Genomic DNA, 26,488 nt, shown 5'->3' on the forward strand with positions numbered 1-26,488 from the left:
GGGGTCATTTGTCGGCGCGTTGTGTCGCTGTGGCATGCCGATTGGGCTGCACTTACCGACAACAAGCTTCGGGCCTTAAAACCTCTTCCTGTGGCTTGGACGTCCTCCTCACGCCCTTCTCGGCGGGAGGAGGTCGTTTTAGCAAGGTTAAGAATTGGACACTGCCGGTTCAGCCATCGCCATCTGCTGACGGCTGCGCCGGCGCCGTTCTGCCCATGTGGGCACTTGCTGACGGTTAGACACATTTTAATGTCCTGTCCAGATCTTAACACACTGCGCCTCGATCTTAACCTGCCTAATACTTTAGATGCCATTTTAGCGGATGACCCACGAGCAGCTGCTCGTGTTCTTTGTTTTATCAATTTGACAAACCTCGCTAAGGACATTTGATGATGTTGTTTTTTAATCCTATGCCTGTCAGTCTGTCTTTTATCGTGTTTTCCCTTTTAGTTGTTGTTTTAAACTTGTGCCTCGCGGTGCATTCTTAGATTAGTCAGGGCGCTAATGACCATTGAAGTTGTGCGCCCTAAAACCACCAAAAAAAAAAAAAAAAAAAAAAATGGGCCTCTGCATGGGCCATCTCCCATGGCTTCCAGTTTTCTCGCTGCAAAATGCTGGGTTATACATTTTTGTCGTCGACCCACAGTACACTCCGATCTAGGACTTTGTTTAGGCCACCAGCTGCTAGATGTTGTAGCACAGTCCTGTTTCTTGGGCCTTATTTTTTATAAAAAGCTGACATGGCTGTCCCATATTCACCACCTGAAGACCACATGCATGCTCTGGTCTTGTCCAGACTAAGTTACAGTAGTGAGGTTTATGGCTCAGTGGCTCCTTCCTCTCTGAAAATACTTGACCCTGTTCACCATGGTGTGGTGCATCTGGCTGTTGGTGTCTTTCGCACTAGTCCCATGGACAGTCTCCTTGCAGAAGCGGGAATTCCCCCTCTACAAATACAATGGAGCCAACTCTTGGTTTCTTAAGCAATTGCCATTTGGCCAATTCATTGACTATCCCATAAACCCTGTCCTCTTTGAAAAAGTGGTATGCCACCCTCCTGATAACTGGCCACGCATGGGTTTGCTGGTTGGAATGCATCTCACTTTCCTCTGTTGAGATCTCCATCTCCAGTTACTGGAATGTGCCCCATGTATCCCCCCTCCCCGTACTGAGGATAGTCTTCCAGATTCCTTATCCGTAATATTAGCATATGATTAACAAATGGTTGAACTGGTCCCCAGTTTCCTCCATGAAAGTGGTTTCTATTTTCAGATATAGGGTTTTGCTTTACTCCTGGTGTGGGGGCAGGGTGGTTGTGGTTGGGCCTCTCTTCACATTTACTTGGTCTGAGACCCATGACCACTCCACTCAGCAAATATCACTCTTTTATCCCTGTTGTTTTTCCAGTTTTTAGATTTGGCCTACCCTTTTATGCCTTCTGATCTGTGTGTTTTAACTTCATTTCATAGTCTGACTCCTGTGACTGGATCCATTCACTTTTAGCTGACCCTCTCTCTTCCACGAGTAACTTTGGAATTGCGGGACTGATGACCTTGCTGTTTAGTCCCATAAACCCCCTCAATCAGTCAATCCATACATCATCCCTTGCTGGCTCTACATTAGCCGTACTTGGCTGACTTATGATCACGTCCTCTGTCCCAAGGATCCACCTCACTGTCCTTATGGTACCCGTTTGACTGGTCTACATTTTGCGGAACTGTCAAAGCTAGTCACACTCCGGTGGACTCTTAAATCTTTCTCAGTACCTGAGGTTAGCGGACAGTGCCTGATCTAGCTTTGTGGTTTAATCATGAAGGGTGTATTTACCATTCTCTTTAAGGGAGGGCACCTCAGCCTTGTCGGTCCATTGAGGGGTTGGCAGGACACTTTGTTGCTGCTTCTACTGTGAACAGGCAGTAGCTGTGTGGGCTTAATGATTTGCCACAGCCTTCGCCCTATCTGCTCCCCCCCCCCCCCCCCCCCCCCCCCCCCCCCCCCCCCGTGCTCTGTTTGACTTCGTTTTGTTCCTTTGTTTTCTTGTGCTTCTCTCGCATTCTCCATGTCGCTCATTTTTTTCTGGATATTGTTCAGTGGGATGCCCCTGGTACCTGGTGAAGGGTATGTGTGTCCCCCCCTCCCCCAGTCACATTTTCTGCTTCTGGGGTCCTCCAGCTGCTCTCTGGATGGGGCAGCTTTCTTGCTGTTCTTCCTTTCCCCACTTTTTCTTCTTGTTCCTTTCTCTAGACTTTGTTGGCCCCCAGTAGACCTTGGGGTTTTCTTTCCTTGGGTTTCAAACACTAGACCCTTCTTTGGTGTGTAGTTTTGTTGACTTGCCTGTTCCCGGTAGGACCAACTGATGACCTCATAGTTTGGGCTCTTTAATCATTAAACCAACATCTCCTATCCTATCCTAAAAACAGCAAGGCCACCTAAGAAAGCTGTCATAGCATATACTATATCTGCTCTAATTTCTGCCCAGCATTTTCTGTATACACGACCACCGTCTGTCTAGCTGTCCACGTCAGTGAATGGCCACTGTCAAAATGTGAGCAAAGTTGAGCATCCAGTGGTGACACATGCTGTTGAGCACAATAAGCTCTGTTTCAATGGTTCATTTGCAACTTTTACCATCTGGACCCTCCCCCAAATAAAAGTTTCTCTGTATTACTTAGATAGGAACTGGCCTTGGAACACATCCTCAAATCCTGTAATCCTCCTGAGCACAGTCTTTGGTAGCGCCTGCCATATGTGCATTTCTTGCGTGCACATATTATCCCTGCCCTAAGTTCACTCATTCTACGCTCCTCTCTACAGTTCCCACTGTCCTTTAATCTCTCTCGCCATCCCAATCTCCCCCCCCCCCCCCCCCCTCCTACATCAATATGCGCTGTGGTCAAATCTCCTTGCGTGTGACCAGAAAAAGCTCACTGGTGCCACATCTCTTACCCTTGTTGGTGTGCCTATTGGCAGCTCAGCACTTAAACTGTCTGGTGAGTTGTTACCTTTAGTCCATAATTTATTAAGATTGTGGTGGCGTTGCAGGAACTCTCAGTGCTACAGAAAAAATTATCTTTATAAGTATAAATGGACTAGCTAGAAAAACCACATATCAGTAGCACAGAAAGCAAAAATAAAAATGATGCCTGTGAAATGTTTTCTGTCTTAAAAACCATTCTGAAACAGAGAAATTGTGTATGAACCCTTTCTGCCCATAAGGACCACTTCTGTCATATCATCAAATATTGCCCTTTTCTTGTGGGTCACGTCATGGCCTTGTTAAAAGAAAGTCATTATTAACAATTTGTTTAACATTTTATATATTTTTACCATATAATATTATTTTGATGCCTCATATGCAGTATGCCTTGATAGCTCATTGAATAAGTGCCACTTAAAATTCCAGTGAGTCGGGGCTCTGATGCAGACAACTCTTGGGAGTTTTTGGGCATTCACTGTGATTTTCGCCACTGTTAATGCTTATGCACTTCTGAGAAATGCCAAGTTTCACTGTAATTGGGGTTTCTCATTTCAAGCAAAGCCCGAGAAAAAGATTGTAAATAGACTACCAGAGATGGAAATTATGTTCCAGAGTTTAATAATTTTCTCTTTCTCAACAGGCAGAATTGTTATCAGCAATTGCTAAACTGTGTATGCTACACTTGAATTCTTCATGTGCACAAGTGGTGCAGAAAGTGTGTCATCTTCTAACTATGCTGCCATGGCATGTCACAGTAAATAAATTTTCAGAGCCTGTGAAACTTAAGGTAAGTTTTTATATTCTCTTAATGTTTTGTTAATTTAAATGAGAACTTAACCAAAAAATATGTTGGAAGTTAAGTATGAATTGAGGGCAGCAACTTTATTTTTCTATGAGAAGGTAATGATTATAATTACCTTTATTTTTGTGTGTTATACCGAAACCTTTGGCTTTATTTCTCTGTAAATGATTATAGGGTTGCAAATTCAAAAGCCTGCAGTTCAATTTGCAGTTGGTCCTAGGTTTCCACCGAGTGAGGTGGCTCAGTGGTTAGCACACTGGACTTGCATTTGGGAGGACGACGGTTCAATCCCGCAGCCGACCATATTGATTTAGGTTTTCCGTGATTTCCCTAAATCACTCCAGGCAAATGCTGGGATGGTTCTTTTGAAAGGGCACGGCCAACTTCCTTCCCCATCATTCCCTAATCCGATGAGACCGATGACCTCGCTGTTTGGTCTTTTTCCCCAAACAACCCAACGCCCCCCCCCCCCAACCAGGGCGCTAATGACCATTGAAGTTGTGCGCCCTAAAACCACAAACCCCCCCCCCCCCCCCCCCCCCTTCCCGGATTCCTTTTTCTCCTCTGGCATTTAATGTAGATTTTCCCATATGACAATTTGTGTATGTACCAAGAATAAAATTGCATAATGTTTTGAATTAGATGTTAATCTAAAAGTTCTGTCTTAAAAAGAGTGCTTAAAGTTGACGTAAGTGAAGTACATGAAGAGAAGAGCATTTTTTATATAAAAGAATTAGCCTGAGAGTGTAAAGTATGTAAGTATCAACTATGTTTACAAATAAGATGCATAGTTGTAGGAACCTGCTTTCTTTTTGTAGTAAATCAACACAGTCTTACAAATTCTTTTTCTTGTCATGCAACTCTAAATTCAAATTTTTATTAATGAACATATAATGTATACACTCGCAATATTTTCTCATACTTTGTTTTGGTAATATACTTCATGTGCTGCGACATATGCCTCAACACATGTCTTCATGTTAGTTGCTACTTTTTCAATGGTCACTAAACTTATGTGGGATATTTTGTCTTCGATGTTGTTCTTCAGATGTTCCCAAAGAAAAAGTTGGGGGGAGAAATCTAGGCGGCCGCAGCTTACATGAAATGATGTGTGCCCCAAAGAACTGGCGCAACATTATCATGATGCAACACAGTGTGCACGCTGTTGAACCATCTTGCTGCAGCCAGCAGTGTCGTTCATCAGCCTTTAACAATGCCACAAATTGCATGAAGTAGTTCTCGTAACATTCAGCTGGTACCGTTTCTGAGAAAAACATGGGGCATACAATTCTTTTGCACGAAACTGTGTATCAAACTCCAAACTTCCGTGAATGTAATGGGATCTCGTGGAAAAAGTTGGCATTTTACGAACTCCAATATCTGTTGTTCTGCTGTTTACATAGCTTCATTAGGATAGAAAACATAATCAAACACTCAAACACTGTTGAGAATAATATGCAGAAACTATTGACAGTAATGTAGTAGGTTTCCCTTATCAGGTTCTTGAAGCTCGTGCTCAATGTGAATGTGATACAAACTTTCAGCTTTTTTGCGACTCTATGAACACTCCCATGTAATATTCCTGTTTGCTGACACTGTTTTTCTATCATCTTTCTTGCTGAATGTAGCAGGAATGCACATATATTTTCTAGTGAGGCATCACTGGACTCTGATGATTGGCCAGAAAGTTTACACTCGTTCATACAACCAGCTTTTCTAAAATGAGCGACTATGCCTGAAATCATCAATTTGTTTCAGGACTAGCTACCCTAAAGTCTTCTTGACATTTTAAGAAAAATTGCAATTTGAATTAACTTAAAAGATTGAACACACATCTCGCATGTAAAAAACACATGGTTGTTCACACGCAGTTGACTTAACAGTAACATCAAGAGGCTCGGGAAACTACTAAGATATCACATGCTCTCTCTCTCTCTCTCTCTCTCTCTCTCTCTCTCTCTCTCTCTGTCTCGTAGGGTCATACGTTGCCAATGCAAACATTGCCACCACACTATAGTTTTTGATTTTAAGGTTGCATAACTTTTTTCAAACCATGTACTTCGATACCAAAAGTAAGATTTATTTTATCATACTTCACATTTTGCCCAGTGGTTGTACACCATCTTATCCTTCATTATTTATACTGATGATTTATTACAGTCACAGTTGCGGTGTAGTGTGGCTGTTTACCGGTTTTGGCTATTAAGCACGATCTTGATGAAAATGAAACGGAAAATGACAAATGTACAAACACTTCAAGCTGTCTAGCTGTATGATTAAATAAATATTATTGTATTTTGAAATCTGCAATGTTTTCACCATGGTTAAATGTAATACATAGGGACCGGAAAATTTTTGTGATAAATACAAAATGATGCAAATTCTGCCTCAAAATGCAAAAATGCAAAATTACCTAATATACATTATTTCATAGGGAATTGTATCTAGATGAACTGTTTTATGAAAGATAGCTTGAAATTGCTTTATTTTCTGCATATAAATTTTCAAATTGTAACCAATTATCAATTACTGGTATTGTACCTCATCTGGCGAAGCCCAATTTGGAAAGATAATGTGTGTCAGAACCCTTTTGCAAAATATAAAGTGCGTGAATGCAATGTATCATTGTGCTTCATGTTCTGTTATTGAGGCAGTTGTGTGCGATTGTATGGTTTATTTAAAATACACGCCACATAATGGAACATAGTACTCACCTGTGGAATGTAGCATTTGGTGGTTGCGTCAAATACCACTAGAGGTCAGGCCTGAACTACGCTGTTAACAGTACTCTGCAATCCTCAGCAAGCAGTTGCATGGTAGCTGTTCCTGAATGCCTTGCATTGCTTGTTGTTTTCATTTCTTATTTTGAAATGAGTATAGGGACTAAGCTTGGTCCATTACAGATTTAGAGTGTGGCCCTTACAATACCAGAAGAGATTGGTGATCCCTGTGTCAGTTCTGTTTTTGCAGAACACAGGTGTAGGCTTGTTTCCCCACACCACTCCCCTTCCCTGTGGCAGTCAGAATTCCAGTATTTTTATGCTCGCAGCTGTCTACCACTAATAGTGTCCGCACTCTGCGCTATAACAATGGAAAACAAAATGTCACATTTTTTGACTGGGCCGAAATTCTTTCCCTAATTTTAAAATAGTTACCACCTGTCGGATTGTCTTGCATAGATCGCACAGCTATAAATGCCCATGAAAGGCTGAATTTAAATTCTGCAGATTTTGTTATCGTGAAATTGGGTGGGAAAAGGCAAATAATGTCCAGAAACACCGTAAATCCGAGACACAGTCAGTGCACTGGTGGGAAAATGCTACTCTTTTCAATAGAGCAATCATTTGTTGGAAGTTTAAATACAAGAACAAAGGCTTTACATGTCTTCACTGACATAACGAGATGATCTTATAATTTTTGCATCTAATCATTTGTAAACAAAAAAAAAATAGATGCAAATTTTGATCAAAATAGATAATCCATTTTCCGAACCTTGGTAGTACATAAAGTTTAATGTCTTATATGGCTGCTCAACTTTGAAATATTGGGTTGAAATATCGAGGAGGGTATAATATAGGCATCATGCTAAGTTGTATGTGCTAAGTGTAGGAGCAGCAGACTAAGAGGTGATACACACATGACATTACCATTCACCATTATGAGTTATATACAAGCCCATATTCACATAAATAATGAGTACTTAAACAGTAAGGTCATCTACTCACTTTTTTAATCTAAATAGTCATTTAAATGTTTTTGCCAAGTACTTTGTATAGTTCTAAAAATTAAAAGTTAAAAAGTTAAGCAGTAAAGGCAGACATTCAAAAACATACAAAATGTAAAAACACTTTTAAAACCACTTTCACTCCGTACCTATTTCTTCTCCTTATTTTATAACACCAGCATACTGTTTACAAAAAGAGAGATGTCGATTAGATAGCCTGATGTTTCTGGAATTTAAAAGTAAAAATTGGTTTTGAGATAAGTGACATTTGATAAAAGTTAAAGCACAAAATTTGCTTGCTCTGGTGTGTACAAAATTGCATCTGGGTAATATTAAATTTTTATGCAGGGCAGCATGGCAGGAATGTTGAGATACAATTTAAGGTGCACACTAGAATCAAGAGTGACAAAAACTTCTTTTAGTGTTCATCTGGAGACACGAAAATACCCAGTTCACAGCATATTCGACATGTAAAAGTTTTACATAAAGCACCGAAAGTCACTTGTCGAATCTGCTCAAACAATTCAAGTTTTATCTTAAAATAGGCAACTTGCTGTATTCAGGAGATAGACATCAATTGCAGAACAGTTACTGAACCTGAAAACTATTGTAATATACAAGAACTTAAGAGCATTGCATTAAAAACCAGTCCTTGACCAAAAAGCCAGAGACTCAGTAGACAGGTATTCCCTCTACTTGAGACTGACTCAACCGGATCTTGTGAAAATCGTGCTTAAGAATTTGACATCTGTAGTAAAATTCAGAAGAGAACTGTCAAGGAACTTAGAGATCTGAACGGGTATTAGACAGTGTGATGACTATCCCAAGTTTACTTCAAATGCCTGATGAAGGAAGTTACTCGTGAACAGGTGAAAACTTTTACAGATGACTATAGATTTACAAAAATGACAATTTAGTAGTGAATTGTGTAGGCTCCTCATATGACCTCAAAATTCAGCATTCAGTGTAGAAGAAGCTGCATGCCAATTATCCTCCCTCAACCTCATATCAGCTGAAACTGGGCTGAGGTTTGCCATTAATAAGACAGAGGTCGCCACAAACATCAGCGGTGCATCAGACACAATCCCATTGGGCAGCAATTAATGCAGAAGACTTATCACATACAAATACCTCAAAGAATGGATTACCCTGAAAATAAATCTTGATCTGGCCATGAACAGTAGATGCACTAAATGGGAAAAGGTGTATCATCTCTTAAGAACATTTAGAGATGTAAATCCCTTTCCCTCAATGTAAGACTCTGGCACTGCACAAGCATTGTGAGACCTTCAGTGCCTTAAGCTGCATAACGCCTGAATATGGTCAGAAAGGCAGAACCAGGGAAACTAGAACTAAAGAGGAGAGATTCTGATAAAATATAAAGACTACTTTTCATTTTAAAGAAAAATTGTGAAACAATTATTATACAAAAAAAATCTGAACATATTCACAGTCTAACTGGTCACAGTTTATTTAAAAATGTAGTGTTACTGTTGAGACAAGTACACATGTTGGCAACTGATACCAGTAAACTAAACTGTGCTACACCATAATTGTGACTGTAATAATCTATTATAAATTCAGGACAAAGGAGGTTAGTGTCAGTCACAATGTCATCTGCTTTTTAATTGCATTGATTAATGCTTTTATTGTGGTGAGTAATGTGTGTACACGCCTGAGTTGGACAGGGATATGTGTAGTTATGATTATGTTCGGCCTATATCACTACTTATAACACACCGATGATAGCTGCACTGTCAGTTGAAATCTAGATCTGCGACAGAGAGAGAGAGAGAGAGAGAGAGAGAGAGAGAGAGAGAGAGAGAGAGAGAGAGAGAGAGAGAGAGAGATATGACATTATGAATGATGCTGACCTTCTTTATGTTCTGGTTTACAACATGGTTGTGGAGCACAATCATTCCCATGGGATCGAACATGATTATTATAAACTTCCAATAGTTACTTTTTTGTATCTATAGACTGTATGTCTCCCCTTATAAAATTCTGTTGTATACTTCTTGGAATTTATGTACTCTTGATCATAACATATTACCGCCACAACGCTTACCGCAATAGCGTTTCCATTATATGATGCTAGTATTGAGTATTCAAACTCCATAACTGACAAAATTGTTTCCAAAGTAAGGGTGAGTTATGATTTAACACGTGTAATTCATCTGTTGAGCTGTAAGATTTTTATTTGACCCGACCACCAGCATCTGTCACTTGGCCATGGTAAAACTATCTACACCAGCAATGTATGTCTCCTGCTGACTAATGGTATGGAAGTGAATGCTCTAAATGTTCCCTCCCAGAATCAGAAATATTCAGTTCTGGAGACGGGACGTAGCTCCCCAGTACATGCACTGAACTCACTGTTTAACTTTTTATGATTTACGCTAGGCTAATTTTCTCTGGTTTCTCGTTCCACTCATGTTTCTGTGCATTGTCTCTTTGAACTGTGAGTTATTAGCAGTGCTTTTTTTCTATAAAAAAAAAAAAAAAAAAAAAAAAAAAAAAAGAAGAAGAAGAAGATTGAGGGCTCTCGCCGACACTGGATACAGTGCAGCGAAAATTACTTATAACTGAAGCATGGGATACCGCCTGTCTGCTTTTAGCCATGGCGTCATCAAAATAATCATGGTAGCGGGACTGTAGACACATCTATCGGAAGCTCGGCATTTGAGCATACGCATATCTGTTCAGCACTGCCATCGCCCACTATTAGCAGGCGAGGGCACTACATGCTTGTCGAACTGGCTGCCAGCGATTCGGTTATCGAGAACGGTTGCCGCAGCTTCGAAATGCTTGAAACGGTCAATGACATATCTTTTCCCACCAAAAACTGCACTGGTGTCGTTCCTATTGCAATTGCCAACACAAAAAATGAAATAAAAAATTTACATCCTTGAAATAAATCTTTGGCACTCTTCCAAGTACTCAGCATCGTAAAAAAATTACTTTTTCAATGAAAAAGTTTAGGGTTACACATCCCCCAGCATTCCCCCAGAAAAACAACACTGGTTATCATAGTCTGTGCCGTCACTTTCTTCTTTTTACTTGTTTCTGGGGCTTTCTTTTCTTTTGTTTGCATTCCTTTTCAATTTTCACATATTTATTTCTACCTTAATTTTCCATCTTTGACTTATTTCTTCTCTATCCAATTCCTCTGGTTCATTATCTATGATATGTAAACAACCTACACCCAGCATCTGTACATTACTTACACCAGCAGTGTTAAATAACTTTCTAATTCATGTATTCAAGAACAAAAACTTAGATGCCAGTAATCATGACGATTAATTGTATCAAAAGGAAATTTCATAAAAAAAAGACTGTAAAATTATGTCACTTGCTGGCCATCACTTACTTTCAGGAGGTGAAATTTCAGTACTAGTCAGCAATTCCATATAATAATTGCAATCGTGATAGTGTTGAGTTACTGCATTAAAATGAGTAGATCAGTCTTTGGAAACATAGTAATTAGAAGGAAGGACAGTAAGCCTTTAGAGATGTTCCATGTGCTTGGATTGGGTAAAGATAGAGAAAATAGAGGGCTGTGCCTCATCACAGGAAACATCCCAGCATTCTTAAGTGATCAGGGAAATCATGGAAAACCTAAATCTGAAGTGTGTTTGAATTGCCACCTTTCTGAATACAAGTTCAAGTGCTTCGATGTTGATTGGTCTCATTATGGTTTTTATTGTATTCACATCTATGTTGTTCACTGTCAGCACTCTGAGGAATAAAGTGATACATTCAGGGTTGCTTTTAGTATTTTTTTCAGAACGTGCTTCACATATATCGATGAAGTAGTTGACCCAGTCCTTTACATGTTTTATTGTTATACTTCTGATTTAGTATGGAGCTGTTTATGTGGAAATTTCAAAATTTGCATCATCATTTTATTCTCCACTGTTTGTTGGAAACACTTAACTTTCCTGTTTTTTTTTTTTTTCCATGCATGTACAAATCATTGATCTTATGTTATGGCTTTATTTTTACCTGTAACACTGGTGCCTGAACTCTGAATCGTTTCAGGAAAATTTTGCACCAGTTCTTTTAATAAAAAGTTCTGTTAGCTTACCATATCAAATTCAAATAAGATCCTAAGCTTTTGTGGTGAAGACTGTTGTTGGAAGCTTATGATTTTCTCTAGCTTTGATGTGGCCAGTTAACTGAAAACTTTGGTCCATGGACTTACTTATGAAAGGCTTTGTAGTCATATTAATTTTTTAATGTTACCACAGCAAGGTTCTTTATTGAATTGGTTCTCAGTCACAACACTTTTGCCAGCAGGACATTATACTGGGGGTAAGCACATTAACCTGATACAATAAAAATGTGGGACTCACATGTGACATGCTTGCACAGTATTTAAGCATGTGCTAGCCCTGCAAATAAATGTTTATGTTCATTGTAAAAGTGCTTGGGAAAAAAAAGAGGAAAAACTATTTCATTAAAGTGAATAAGTTAACAGTAATGTTGTCCATCCTGCCCTTGTTCAGAGTTGTTATTCATCTTTTTTTATTTCAGAAAAAACAAGAATATGCAGCAAGTAGCTTCACACTAGAATCTTTAACAGCTGCACAAAGACATCATATAGCAAGAGGAATCTGTGGAGAAATGCAATCACAGCAGTTTAGAAAACTCATGGCTTACCTTCTTCAAGGAACTGAACACAGGTGAGCAATAGAAAAATGATTTCCACTAATCAGTGCTGGGAATTCCTTAGAATTGTTACATTATGCTTTCTACTCAGGGTAGGGGAGGGTAGGAAACTACACCACTATTCACTCAGATCTTGTTAAATTTTTAAATTGTACAAAGATTGGTAACTTGCTTCAAATATTCAGAAATATAGAGCGGTGGAATTAAAAACAAAGAAAATTTGCATCCTATGACTAAAATATAAACTATTTACAGTTAAAATTGACCAACTCGTATAAATAATTGGGTGATACAATTTGGAATGATCATTTAGGTACAGTACTAAGTAAAGCATGTGACAGACAGATTCATTGGCATGAGGCTGAGAAAATGCAGTTCAGTTTATTTATAATGGAGATCAAAACTTGCAAGACTTGGTCTCAAACCTGGGACCTTTACCTTTTGCAGGCAAGTATTCTACTCACTGAGCTATCCAAGCATACCTAACTCTCAAATGTTTGCTTCCGACAGTACCTCATCTCGTACCTTCCTGGTCTGGCACACAGTTATAATCTGCCAGGAAGTTTCAATCGGCTCACACTGCAGTGCAGAGTGAAAATTCATTCTGGAAACAGTCCTGTAGGTTGAGGTGTAGCCATTTCTCCACAGTATACTTTCCCGCAAGAGTGGTAGTCTCGCAAGGTAAGTTGGAGAACTTCCCTGACGTTTTGAGAAAAGAAAGGTACTGGCAAAAGTGAAGTGTGAAGCTGGATTGTGAGTTGTCATACTTGGATAATTCAGTCAGTAGAACACTTGCATGCATAAGCCAAAGGTCTCAGGCTCGAACACCAGTCCAGCAAACAGTTGTAATCTGCCAGGAAGTCTCAAATCAGGGCACACCCTACTACAGAGTGAAAATTCATTCCAGTTTGTAAAAATGTTGTGGGGTTTATTCCTAAGTTGTTAAATGACAGTTTTAAGTTAGGCATGTTATGTCACCTGAGTTACTTGATCATCTCTTTCCTTTGCAGCTCAAAAATGTGTAGTCTTAAAATGAACTAAATTTTAGGGTAATTTTTTTAATGAAGTGCTGTATTAACAAGCTGCCAGTTGGTTCTGATATTCTCCTTTTAGTGTATACACATCTGTTACAACATACACCTTATAGAGAAACGTTAACTAAATGCTTTATCTTTCTGGTTTTCTATTCATTTGTGGAACTATACCTAACCATGCTGTCATTTAAATTTGCAGTTAATAATGAAGTATAGGAACTAACTGTAACCATCATAGGAAGAATGTTTGTTCAGTTACACTTAGGGCTCGGAAGATAAACACTTAAGATAAATTCAAACTAAGGTTGATGAATGAATTCTGTTTAATATAACATTGTTTTTCTGTAGCGATATTGACTGGCTGAGGAACGCTTTTTGCATTTGTTGGCCGTTGAAGTCGTCAGATGACAATAAATTTGTTAACCGATTCAGGAAGATGGCTATGTCATCAGATACTGTTCTGTTGCTATGGTCTGTATGGGAAGCTGCACATTTCTGTGTCATCAATAAGCTGAGAACACCTCTGGGGAAGCCTCAGGACACTTTCACGAGCATAGAAGGTATGCCACACTTGTCGTGTGTCCTGCATCAGTTGGTGGTAGTTTTGACAAATAACTGAAGAGTTTATTTCATTAAACATATTTATTAACAAAATTTCAATTGCACAAACCTATAATTATTTGTTATACATAAAAAAATACAGGTGCCATAAAAAGTTTGGCCCGTGAACTGAGCAGTGATGATGCTGCTCCGGAAGACTGGGCAATCAGTTTGAGGGAACAACGTAGAGTTCGTTTGCTACTTGAATTTGTTGAATTTCTTGAGAAAGCTACTCACAATGCTGCTGATGGATGTGCTACAGCAATGATGCCATTACCTAAGGTATGTCATAAACTGAAAGTTTGCTGTTTTTTATTTTTTAAAAAAAAACAGCATTTTTGTTGCTCAAAACGGAAATATGAAGTTACAATTCTTAGAGTTAGCAGTTAGTGTGCACAATCTTACATGCTTTGCAATTGCCCTCAGTATTTAATTAGAGTTCGCAGCTTGTGTTACCTTGTATAGGATTAAAAGAGTATTGATACACACCATCTGACCAACAGTATCGGGACACCTCTTAATGAATATTGGTATGGGGTATGTCAGCCCTTCTCTTTTTTGATGATTTGATGTCTGCTGGGATACTTTCAGTGAGGTGTCAATGTCTATGGAGGAGGACAGCCCATTCTTTCTCAAGAGCCGAAATCAGAGAAGGCAGTAACATTGGACACTGGATTGTGGAGTGAAATTGGCACTCCAATTCGCCACAAAAATGTTCCACTGAGGTCAAGTTGGGACTCTCGGCAGGCCACTCCTCCAGAAATTTTACTGCCCACATATCATTGCCTCACAAATGCCACTTTGTGGCAGGGAGCATTGTCATCTGATACACCAACTCACCTTTTCTAAACTGTTTGTCTACTGTATGTGGTACACAATCCTGTAAAATGTTAGCATATCTTTCTACACAGATTTTCTCAAGTACAGTTAGACATTACCACACGTAAAACATCCCTATACCGTAACACCAATTCCTCCGTGCTTCATTTTGGCCACTACTTGTAAGGCAATAATGTTCACCAAGGCTTTCGTCTAACCCAAACCCATCTGTCAGATATCCACAAGATATAGTGAGATTCATCACTCCGAATTACTCGTTCGTGGTCATCCACTGTCTAGTGGCATCATCCTTTACGCCGCATCAAGCTTCGCTTAGCATTGACTACAGAAGTGTGTGGTTTATGAGGAGGTGCTTGACCATTGTCCACCATTCTTGTAACTCCCTACAATCATTGTGCCAGATGGACTGCTGGTAGCAGTTTGGAACTAAAGAGCGATTCCTGCTCCTGATTTCATGTGATTTTTTTACAACCATCCTCCACAATGCTCAACAACACTGTCCGTCAGTACTCAAGGTCTACCTGGTCTTTTATAGCTGGAGAACATATCCTATATCCTTGTAAAAAGAGATCTACGGATGAATAAAGCTACTACTACTACTACTACTACTACTACTACTGTATTTCCATATCAACAGCCAATGTCCCTGATATGTTTCTCAGCTGACATCTAATGAGTCATCAATGTTCAGAGTCAGGGAGCTCTGCTGACACATTCTGTTATTACCATATCTCTACTGGCAGATCAACTTCTTGTGATGTCTACTGGTCTATTCTGCATTACATACGGGTGTCTCGATAATTTTGATCAGGTAGTGTACATGAGGTTACTTACTTTGTATATCATTTGAACATGAAATACTTATATCATTGCAGCAAGTAGAACCAAACAGCATTTTTTTGATGTGAAACACATACTGTAGTGCCTTACATCAAATATGTATTATGTTTTTTCTATGGGGAAAAAAATTGCAGCCTGTACGCACATTCTTCCACACAAATAGAAGTACATGTGGAGAGTGGCTCACACGTATACGAACTGCTGTAGTGATTGTTGCACTCCATGCTGGACATGCTACTATTGCTGTACGACACGGACAGAGGTTATTGCAGGACCTGGCAGAAGCAGGCAATACCCAGGTATGTTAAATTCGTTATGTCTTTTGTCCAGCTATCCCTTGATGTTGTATGATGATATATGAATGCGGGTTGTGTTGGAATGAGATCAAAACGCTCGTACATATTGTAAGAAATTTTTTTTGATAAACTAGGATTGCAATGAGATATTCTCCTTTTAGTGTATGCATGTCTACTAATACAAACACCTCATAGAGAAATGTTAACTAAATACAGTCTCTTTTCGGTTTTCTATTAATTTGTTGTACTATACCCAACCTCACTGTCATTTAATTGTGCAGTTAATAATGAAGATAAACTTGAGATGGTACTTGTTTCATATGTATGTGGCACATTTAAGCAAGAATTGACTCTCATTATCACCAGTTATACTAAAACCAGTGAAATACAACACAGAGACATAAAACAGCAAGGAATTCACTACTAGTTACTGGGACAACCTTTCAGGAAATACTTGAAACTGGTCATGGTTGAAAAGTATAAATTTCTTCCAGCACGTCACTATAGTCCAATTCACAAACGTTGGCGTTCACACAGGTCAGGCATGGGTGGGGATTGCAGTGTTGCCAGCGCCAGGTGACAATTACAGTACATGCACGACATGATTTGCATTTTAAGATTGTGTCTCACGTACTTATGTAGAATTTTTCATTTAGCACCACCATCAGTGATGACAGCTCACAATAAATGGAACAAAAGTCACCAAATAAATTGCTACGGACACTTTTAATGCTCACATTGGCTAAGACATTTACAGCAGAGTGCTTGAACATTTATTGAACACTTGTTGACTGTCGGAGAATTCATGATGGAAGGTGTGCAGAACAAGCCTAAACTCAACCGCCATTGTTCATGGCTCCAACTATAGTTACTGTCATTCCATTGGGATGGTTATCTTTAATTACAGGATTTCTGTTTTCATAATGTGCAAAAGACTGCTTTTTCATGTCATGAATGGCGTTTCCTTATCTTCTTCACTTCACTCAAGTTCTTTGCTTAAAATTGTACTGATAGTTTACAATCATGACAAAAAAAGGTCTGTAAACAGTTTCTCTCCCTTTCACAGACTCTTCGTGGTTACTTCCTTGTAACACTGCTAGTGTCATATGAAACTAACAGAGAGACCAGTCATATTGTCCAAGTGGAACACAGCAACTTACTTGCAAACAAAATTCTTTTCTGGTGTTACTTCAATCTCAGGCTGCACAAATTGTGTCCTTGGTGGTTTCTGCTTAGAAAGTCACCATCAGATCTGTTTGAAAAGGAAGAAAATGCTAAGAAACTAAATTACCAAGTCAAGTCATCTTCTGAATGTAGATAATACACACTTCAGTACATTAAGAAGCAAATAATCAAAACGGTGCATAGAGCATTACAGCAAAAGTACATATGAATGGGTGAGGAGAGGCACAATGTAAACATGTCTGTGTTCTGATTAGTGGAAGAAAAGACTAAATACTGAGAAGTTTGAAACTTTGAAATTACAAATAGAATATTAAAAAATATTGACAATAATAAACTGTTTTTCGTGATACAGACATCTTGTGGTTAAAAACTAGTAAAAATTATGTAGGTACAGGTATAGCTTTGCTGCACATTCACTGGAATTGTTGGAGACAGAACCCACCGGAGACAGAACCCACCTAAAGAGAGAATCCACTAGCAGTTTCTTAAGCACTATACCCTACCTAGCTCAGTTCTGTTCTGACAGAAAACAAATTGCAACAACTAAAACTAACTAATGTAGAGTAATGAAACTTCAGAAATACATTTGTCTGGGTAACATATTTAAGTGATTAACTTTGGAAGAGGACAGGTTATTGTAAGCACGAGATAAGCCATTGCAAATGTGAAATGCTGGTACATTAATAACCCGTGTAACAGCCCATATGTTAATGCAAACATGCAGCCGTTGTGTTGTGCAGGTGCCAGATGTCAGTTTGTGTGATGGTGTGCCATACCTGTTGCACGTGATCACTCAATACAGGTAATTTAGCAGGCCAAGGCAACATGTCAACACACTGTAAAGCTTGTTAGGTTACAACTGCAGTACATGGGCAAGCGTTAGCCTGCTTGGACACACCACTTGGAATGCTGTTCCTGAATGGCCACACAAGAAGTCAAATCACTAGAATGATTTAAAGATTTGCAGTCAGTGTGTGTGGGATAACCATGAGAGTGCTCTCACTGTCATATGAAATTGCATCCCGGACCATAACTCCAGGTGTAGGTCCAGTCTGTCTAGCATGCAGCCAGGTTGGTTGCAGCCCCTCAACTAACGGCCCTCTAACCAACACATGGCCATCACTGACACCAAGGCAGTATCAGCTTTCATCAGGAAACACAACAGACCTTCACCCTCTCCTCCAATGAGCTCTTGCTTGAGACACCACTGAAGTAACTGATTTCTTATAGTTTGTTGTGTCACTGTGGTGCCAGCTCCTGCTCAGATTGCTGTTGTATATGCAGTATGATGTGTCTCAACCATATGCCTAACATGACGGTCTTCGTTTCCAGTAATGCCATGTGGCTATCCGGAGCCTGGTCTTTTTACAACTGTACATTGTCGTGTACAATGGCTACATTCCTGCCAATACTTCCTGCATTATTGCAGAAGGAACATCAAGCCTCTCGTAGCTCTAGTACGTTATCTCATTCAAATACAGTGAGGTGCTGGTAACAGTGTCTCCATCACCTTAAGTGCATTCTTGACTAACATCAACTCACTGAGTCCATTCTCAAAGGTAATTAACACTTGTGACAAACCTGATTTGCATCCTCATAGTGACACTACTGGTGCCACTCTTTGAGTGTGATTTAAAAAGTAAGGTAACAGTTCCTCTGTGAGCAAAGGTTTATTCAGAAATATACAAAGTTTCAGAGGCAGTGGTATATGTTAGTCACAATGGTTTACCAGTGGAACAAATAGACAACCAATCTGTTGAAACCAGCATGAAAGGAATCAGGGCTAGGTCTAATAGCTGTGTAACAGCAGCCTCCTAGATGTCAGAATTGATTCAAAAGGAATGACTGGCCAGATGCCACTTTAATAGTCAGAAGAAATGGAAATTTCTTGGTTTGTGATCTGGTTTGTATGAAGGGGTTCAAATACAGTCCATGGGCAATGCTAAATCGAATCACCAACAACAAGGCTGTATGGAGTTGGGCAGTGCTTTGTATCAATGACATCTTTCGAAAGCAGTCTTTCTCATTTCATCCAAATCTCCTTTTGCAGCTGTTCCTGTTTGGTGCAATAAGTGGTAGCATTCCCACTCTCTCCATGGGTGATGACATCAAACAGCACCTCTCCCCTGTGTCCCGAAAGATTGCAGTCAAAACTTTCGTCACTGACAGTGTTATTTTGAACTTCTTATGGGAACAAGATGAGGGGTATCTCCATGACACCAATGCTTTCTTCATCTTCGATGTCACGTGATGAATCACTCATGTTTTGCCCCCTTTGATATTAGCATGCAGGAATGGAATGCCCTTCACCTGGAGAGACAAGCCATTCACTTGACTTTAATCATGTCTGAGAGTTTCCATGTTACCCAGTGAAAATATAATTTCAATAGTCCAGAGTGTTGCAGACTACACAGCTAATCGAGAGGTTAGAGTTGGTGTGCAATCCCTCATGGATGATCAGTCAAACTGAATCAACCCTTTGAATGTTGCTCATGTTGTCATCAGAAGTGGAAGTGTTCAAGTACCCTTGCGTTTGATCGTCTCGCACATCTATTCTGCCGTAATCAGTACCAAAACTAAACTTACTTTTGTAATGTTACACTCTCCTTAAACTGCTACAAGTTGGTCTGAGACACAGCTGGGGGCATTTTCTCTCAACCCAGAAACCTTATTACACTTAGCATTTCAGTTGTTGGCCATCTATCATTCATCATCTTCATCTGAAAACAGCATTTTGAAGTTAAATAACTCAGCTGCAACCATGTACTGATGATGATTGAAAGCTCTGGTAATATCTTCTGTTATAAAGACATAGAATTTAATTCACATGGGGTACTTACGTACCTTTGGGAGCTCTTGTAACTTTGTCTATCGTACCAAACTCTTGTGCAAAAACATTCTATTCATATTTCAGTATGTAAAATCTTAATATTTGATGTTTCTCTGAACTGTAAGCAAACTTTTGACTTATGGTTATACAGTGCGCCAATTTGATTTTCATAGATAAAGATATAAGTTGTTTTACTTCTGGAAGAAAGTTTTGAAACAATGAGTATGAATGAGTGCTTTTCTGTAAAGTTACATGTACATTCTCTGGGTATAGTCTCTAGAAAACTATATGCTACTGTACAACCACAATGAAATCACTTAAGGTCTGACTGAAGAGGTTGAGTGCTTCGTAAACAGATGCAACTATTTTCAGGAAAGGATAATCTTGCTGCCACAGCTTTCATTAGAAAAAGAGACATATATACACCATTCATTCTCACAAGCAAGCACACATTACTGCCAACTACAGCCAGCCCCCAGGGGGCTCGCCACTTTTTGGCGTGTGTGTGGCTGTCAAGGTCCCCCATCCTTTGCAGCATCTTTTCCCTTCCATGCTGCATGTCTGTCCTCTTGCTGTTCTATTTCCCCTCCCTTGGGAACATGTCTGTCCTCTTGCTGTTCTATTTCCCCTCCCTTGGGAACATGTCTAGGCTGTTTTTGGAAATGTTCCGCATTTTCTTTAGCTGACTTAAGAACAGTCTCCCTACTGTTTCTCATTTCTTTGTGTCCTTTCTTCGGTCACCTTCTCCTGTCCTTCCTCCGCTTCAGGGTTTGAGGCTCCTCTTTTTATTCTTCCTCCCTGTGCACTCCTGAAGGCTGGCCCACATGTCTGACGCGTAACAGGTGACTGGGTAATTCCCAGCCCAGGGTCGACAGGTAGTGTTCGCACTTAGCCCCTTCTACAGGCCAGGCCCAGGGAGGGGTGATTGCCTGACTGCTACCTTTCCAAGTTGCCAATTAGTCTCTCTGTCAGGTGTTCAATTTCTAGTTCAGAAAGGTGTCTATGCAGTTGCTGGCCCTGTGAAATCCTGCCCTCATTTACACAATGGCACTTTGCTTTTGGAGACTACTTCAGATTATCAAGCACAACAACTGCTTGCTACTTCGCTTCTCCACAGCTATCCTGTTCACATCGAGGCCCATCGAACATTGAATTCTTCCTGTGGTGTTATTTTCACTAGGCTGTTAGACGGTCTGACCAAGGCAGAAATGCAAACATACCTCACTGAGGAGGGTGTCATTGCCGTCCATTGGGGATGGAAAAGTATTTCTCACTTTTGATAGAGTGGTGCTTCTGTCCAAGATCAAAGCAGCCTAAGAACTTATCACAGTCTGACCATACATTCTGAACCCGGTGCTCTGCTACCAGTGTCATCGTTTCAACCACTCTCGAATGTCCTGTCAACACCCGGGCAAATGTGTAATCTGTGGTAGGATGCTCACGAGGATGGGTGAGCTGCCTCCTCCCCTCTGTATCAACTGCAGTGGTGACCATGCCGCCGCCTCTCGATACTGTTCTTGCTACAGCTCACTCCGCGAAGGGCGTTGACACACAGACGTGTGACCTCAAATTCAGTACTGACGTTGTGAAATTGCCCAGTGTCATGGTAACATTGCCATCTCCTCATCCACATATGCAACAGACCACCAAACATTTGCCTTTCCGGGCGAAGTCACTTGCTACTCAACCAGCATGCCAAAAAGGACAGGAGGAATACTCCCGCAAAGAATTCCTACATCCCTCCAGCCAACAAACCTGAGAGTTTCCTCTGCCAACTACAAAGGGCCCAAGAAATCAAACAAAGGCAAACGATCGTCTGCTTCACCATCTTGGAGATCTTTGATGGTTCTCCACATGATACCCTCACCCAGCCAACCTCTGTGTCGTTGGTGCGCACTGCCAAATGTTTTTCTGCCCTGGACTTCACAGATCAACAGAAGGAGAATGCTGATGCCCCTGTAGATCTCAGGGAGCAGGATCCTCCAGCCTCTGCACCCTATTGCACTGAGTCTGTGAAGGCTGGCACTCGGCAGCCACCGAGGTAACACTGCTTCATTTTTTTTTTTTTTTTTTTTTTCCCCATCCTCCCCTTTCCTCGTTATGGGTCTCTTTCAATGGAAAGTTCGTGACCTTTGATAAAACAAAGAGAATTTACAGCTGCTCTTAGAATCACAATATCTGCTTGTTTTCTACCCCAGGAAACAAAATTGCATCCTCACGACCGCTTTGAGCTCTCGCGTTTCTTTGCCGCCAATTTTCTTAGTCATCTATTTTGACCATTTTAGTGAACAACGCATGGGCCGTCACTGCAATTTACTTTTTATCTGTCATAGCAATATGGCGAAGGGCTTCTAATTTTTAGATCAGGGCCTCCATTTCTCCATGGCGTATTTTATCGACCTCTCTCCACATCCCTGTTTTTAGCTGTCCTTTCTTCCATCGTTTGGGATTAACGTGTAGTCATTTAATCTTTGTCCTTGTGTTCTACTGTTCTGATGGGGGCACATATGAACCTAGTTCTTTTTGTGCCCTAAAACAACACAAAACAGGATTGGACCTCAGGAATATGATCCTTGCAGCAAGGAGTTGGGCTGGGTGTGGCATAGGGATGGGACTATAATGTTCTGGGAGTTGGGTGGTTGATGGAACACCATTTTAAGAGGGATGGGAATGATCTTTGGTAGGATGTCCCATATTTCAGGGCACAATAATAGATAATCAAAGCCCTGGCGAAGGATGTGGTTCAGTTGTTCCAATCCAGGCTGGTACTGGTGACAAATTGGGGACTCTTTTGTGCCCAGTTCCTGGGGTTGGTGTGTTGGGGATGTGAGGGGAAAAGACATGGGAGATCTGTTCGTGGTCTAAGTCTGGTAGATAGTGACAGTCTATGTGGCCCTGGTGAGACTCGCAACATACTGAGAAACGGAGTTCTTGTCACTGCAGATGTGCAGTCCACAGGTGGTGAAGGCAAAGGAGTGTGATAATTGGTGGAACCTTTCTCTGCAGGTAGGATGATTAGGTCAGGTTTTGTTTTAAGGTTGTGTATGGCTATTCTTTCTTCTGCTGAAAAGTTGGCTTTTCTAAGGAAGGGAAGGACTAAGAGGCAAAGTTGGAGATAAAGAACTACTGATGTTGACCAGCAGGTGTTCAGGTGAGAGGTTGGGGAGGATCATCGTTGGATAGTGGGATGAAATGGGGTAGGCAGGGTTCAGTGTTGGAATTAGGTTGGCTTTGGTTAGAGAGATTGACAGCAAAAAAGTGTGTCCTTTGCTGAGCTCGGGGGACGGCAAGTAGGTCTTTGAGAAGTCCTGCATGGTTAAATTTGGATGTAGGGCTAGAGGTGATGCTTTTGGATAGGACTGAAACTTCTGTGGAGCTGAGGGCATTGATGGAAAGGTTCACAACAGTGTGATGGGAATGTTTTGGCTCTGGATTTGGTGGAGTGGTGATATGGAGTTTCGGGGGATGTGGCAAGTTGAAAAGTCAGCTAGCCAGGGTTTAGGTGTTATGAGGGATGGACGAGGAGGATGATGTGAGTAGGATAGGGGTTGGATAGTGGTGCCCTGAGATGGTAGTAGGATGTCAGCAGGTTGGGTAACTTATGGAGGTTGTGACTGGAATGTTCTTCTTTACCTCCAAATTAGCCTCAACATTCTTCCCGAGGTCCCTTCCTCAGAAAACCAACCTTTCAGGAGAAGAAAGAATAGCCATACACAACCTCAAAACAAATCCTCACCTAATCATTCTACCTGCTTACAAAGGTTCCACCATTGTTGTTATGAATCACAGTGACTACCTGATGGAAGGCCTCTGCCAGTTATGACTCCTCCATCTATAAACTCTGCCACACTGATTCCATCCTGGAAGTCCCTGCTTAAAGCCTCAGGTCTTTCCCAGAACCTCTCCCATGAATCCTTTTCCTTCCTCACCCCTATGCTAGCCCCACCCCCGCCACAAACCCAACAATCTTAGACACCCCATTGTGCTCCACCATTCTAACTCTTTTTACCTCCTGGATCCCTACGCATCACAGTGGATACCAGCCCCCTATACACAAACATCCTTAGTGACCGAAGTGGACCGCTATTGAACATTCTTTCCCAACATCCTTCAGCCTCCAAACCCATGACCTCATTCCTCATACACATTACTAACTTTATCCTAGCCCACAGCTACTTATCCTTTCAAGGGAAGGTACACAAACAAATCCATGGCACAGATGTGGGCACCCACATGACACCCTCCTATGCCAACATGTTTACAGGCCATCTAGAGTAGACCATCCTTGCCTCCCAAAATGTCAAACCCCAGATCTAGTTAAGGTTCGTTGATGACATCTTCATGACCCAAACTCAGGGCCAAGACACGCTATCTTCATTCCTTCACAACCTCAACACCTTCTGTCCCTTCCACTTCACCTCGTTCTCCTCAAGCCAGTGTGCCACCTTCCTAGACATTGATCACCTCCTTTCTGATGGCTCCATCTGCACCTCTGACTACATTAAAACCACCAACCATCAACAGTACCTGCATTTCAACAGCAGTCATTCCTTTCCCATCAAAAAATCTCTCCCATACTGCCTGACCACCAGGGGACGGTGTATCTGCAGTGACAAGAATTCCCTTGCCCAGTATACTGATTCTCACCAATGCCTTCAGTCAGTCACTAACCCCCAGAACTAGTATGCAAACAGATCTGTGCAATTTTCCCTCACACCCCCAATCTGCTTACCACCTCCAAGAACCAGCGAACAAGAAGTGCCCCCTTAGTCACCCATGACTACCCCGGCCTGGAACAACTGAACCACATCCTTTGCCAGTGCTTTGATTACCTATCATCATGTACTGAAATGTGGGACCTTGTACCCGAGAGCCTTCCCACCCCTCCTAAAGTGGTGTTTCATCGCCCACCCAACCTCCAAAACATCCTGGCGCATCCCTGTGCTGCTCCCAATTCCAACCCCTTGCCACAGGGATCATATTCCTTGAGAGATGTAGGTGCAAGACCTGCCCAATCTGCCCACCCAGCACACCCTATTCCAGTCCTTTCACAGGTTTATCCTGCCCCACCAGAGGCTGGAACACCTGTTAAAACAGCCCTGTCATTTACCAGCTGTATTTACCAGCTGTGCTGCAGTCATTGCAGTGATTACCAACCAGCTGTCCACCAGGATGAATGGCCACTGCCAAACTGAGGCCAAGAGCAAAGTAGACAATCCTGTGGCTCAAGATGTAACTGAACATAACATGCTAGATTTTAAGGTCTGTTTCACTGCCCAAGTTATCTGGATTCCCCCCTCCCCTTCACCACGAGCATTTCTGAAACACACAGATACTTACAAAGCATTCTACACTCCCATAATTATCCCGGTCTTCACCAATGTCAATACACTGTTCACAAATTCTCCACCCAATGGTTTCCACCTCCTCTATTGTATCACCTCGTCCCCATTATCTACTCCCACTCTGTTTTCCACCCTCAGTCAGTGCACCCAGTCATCGTTTCCTTATTGTCTCCTTTTTCACTCAATTTTCCTCACCTCCCTGCCCCACAACCTCTTGATGCTGCACCTATAGGCATTCTAGTCCCTGCACACACCGCCAGAAAGTGCTCCTCTCAACCCACCCCCCTGCCAACCCCCCTCCCACCCCCACCCCCACCCCACTTCTCACACCTCCAGTTTGGTGCTTCCATCCACCATGATAGTTGCATTCTGGCTGAAGCTGCTGTGTGATTATTATGTAACTGGCTGCAAATGTCTAGGTGCCACTATCTACATACATTAAAAAGAGTTTGCATCACCTCAGTTCTGAGAGCTCCGGAACCTGTACAGAAAATTGGAATAGAGATCAACATAAACATCATTTCTGCCCTTTCTGTTGCTTACGAAAACCACACATCGCATGTTGTACCACCATACAGCGAGACCTTCAGAGGTGGTGGTCCAGATTGCTGTACACATTGGTACCTTTAGTTCCCAGCAGCACGTCCTCTTGCATTGATGCATGCCTGTATTTGTCGTGGCACATTATCCACAAGTTCATCAAGGCACTGTTGGTCCAGTGTGTCCCACTCCTCAACGGTGATTCGGCGTAGATCCCACAGAGTGGTTGACGGGTCACGTCGTTCATAAACAGCCCTTTTCAATCTATCCCAGGCATGTTCGATAGGGTTCATGTCTGGAGAACATGCTGGCCACTCTAGTCGAGTGATGTCATTATTCTGAAGGAAGGCATTCACAAGATGTGCACGATGAGGACATGAATTGTCGTCCATGGAGAAGAAGGCCTCACCAATATGCTGTCGATATGGTTGCACTGTCTGTCGGAGGATGACATTCATTTATCGTACAGCTGTTACGTTGCCTTCCATGACCACCAGCAACGTACGTCGGTCCCACATAATGCCACCCCAAAACAGTGGGGAAACTCCACCGTGCTGCACTTGCTGGACACTGTGTCTAAGGCATTCAGTCTGACCGGATTGCCTCCAAACATGTCTAACCATTGTCTGGTTGAAAGCATATGCGACACTCATTGGTGAAGAGAACGTGACGCCAATCCTGAGCGGTCCATTCAGCGTGTTGTTGGGCCCATCTGTACCGGGTTGCATGATGTCGTGGTTGCAAAGGCGAACCTCGCCATGGACATCGGGAGTGAAGTTGTGCATCATGCCGCCTATTGCGCAC

General features: G+C 41.4%; 1 protein-coding gene across 1 annotated transcript in view; it reads left to right on the forward strand.

The window, feature by feature from the left end:
• The window catches only part of LOC126175920 (serine/threonine-protein kinase SMG1), a 383,335-nt gene that overhangs the window by 155,617 nt on the left and 201,230 nt on the right, over window positions 1–26,488 (forward strand). The window contains exons 15-19 of the mRNA XM_049922990.1: window positions 3,618–3,764; window positions 12,040–12,188; window positions 13,557–13,768; window positions 13,912–14,090; window positions 15,623–15,787. Coding sequence (XP_049778947.1) covers window positions 3,618–3,764; window positions 12,040–12,188; window positions 13,557–13,768; window positions 13,912–14,090; window positions 15,623–15,787 — 852 coding nt within the window. The remainder of the gene's footprint in view (window positions 1–3,617; window positions 3,765–12,039; window positions 12,189–13,556; window positions 13,769–13,911; window positions 14,091–15,622; window positions 15,788–26,488) is intronic.

This window comes from Schistocerca cancellata, chromosome 3, assembly GCF_023864275.1.
Source record: "Schistocerca cancellata isolate TAMUIC-IGC-003103 chromosome 3, iqSchCanc2.1, whole genome shotgun sequence".
Taxonomy (NCBI): domain Eukaryota; kingdom Metazoa; phylum Arthropoda; class Insecta; order Orthoptera; family Acrididae; genus Schistocerca; species Schistocerca cancellata.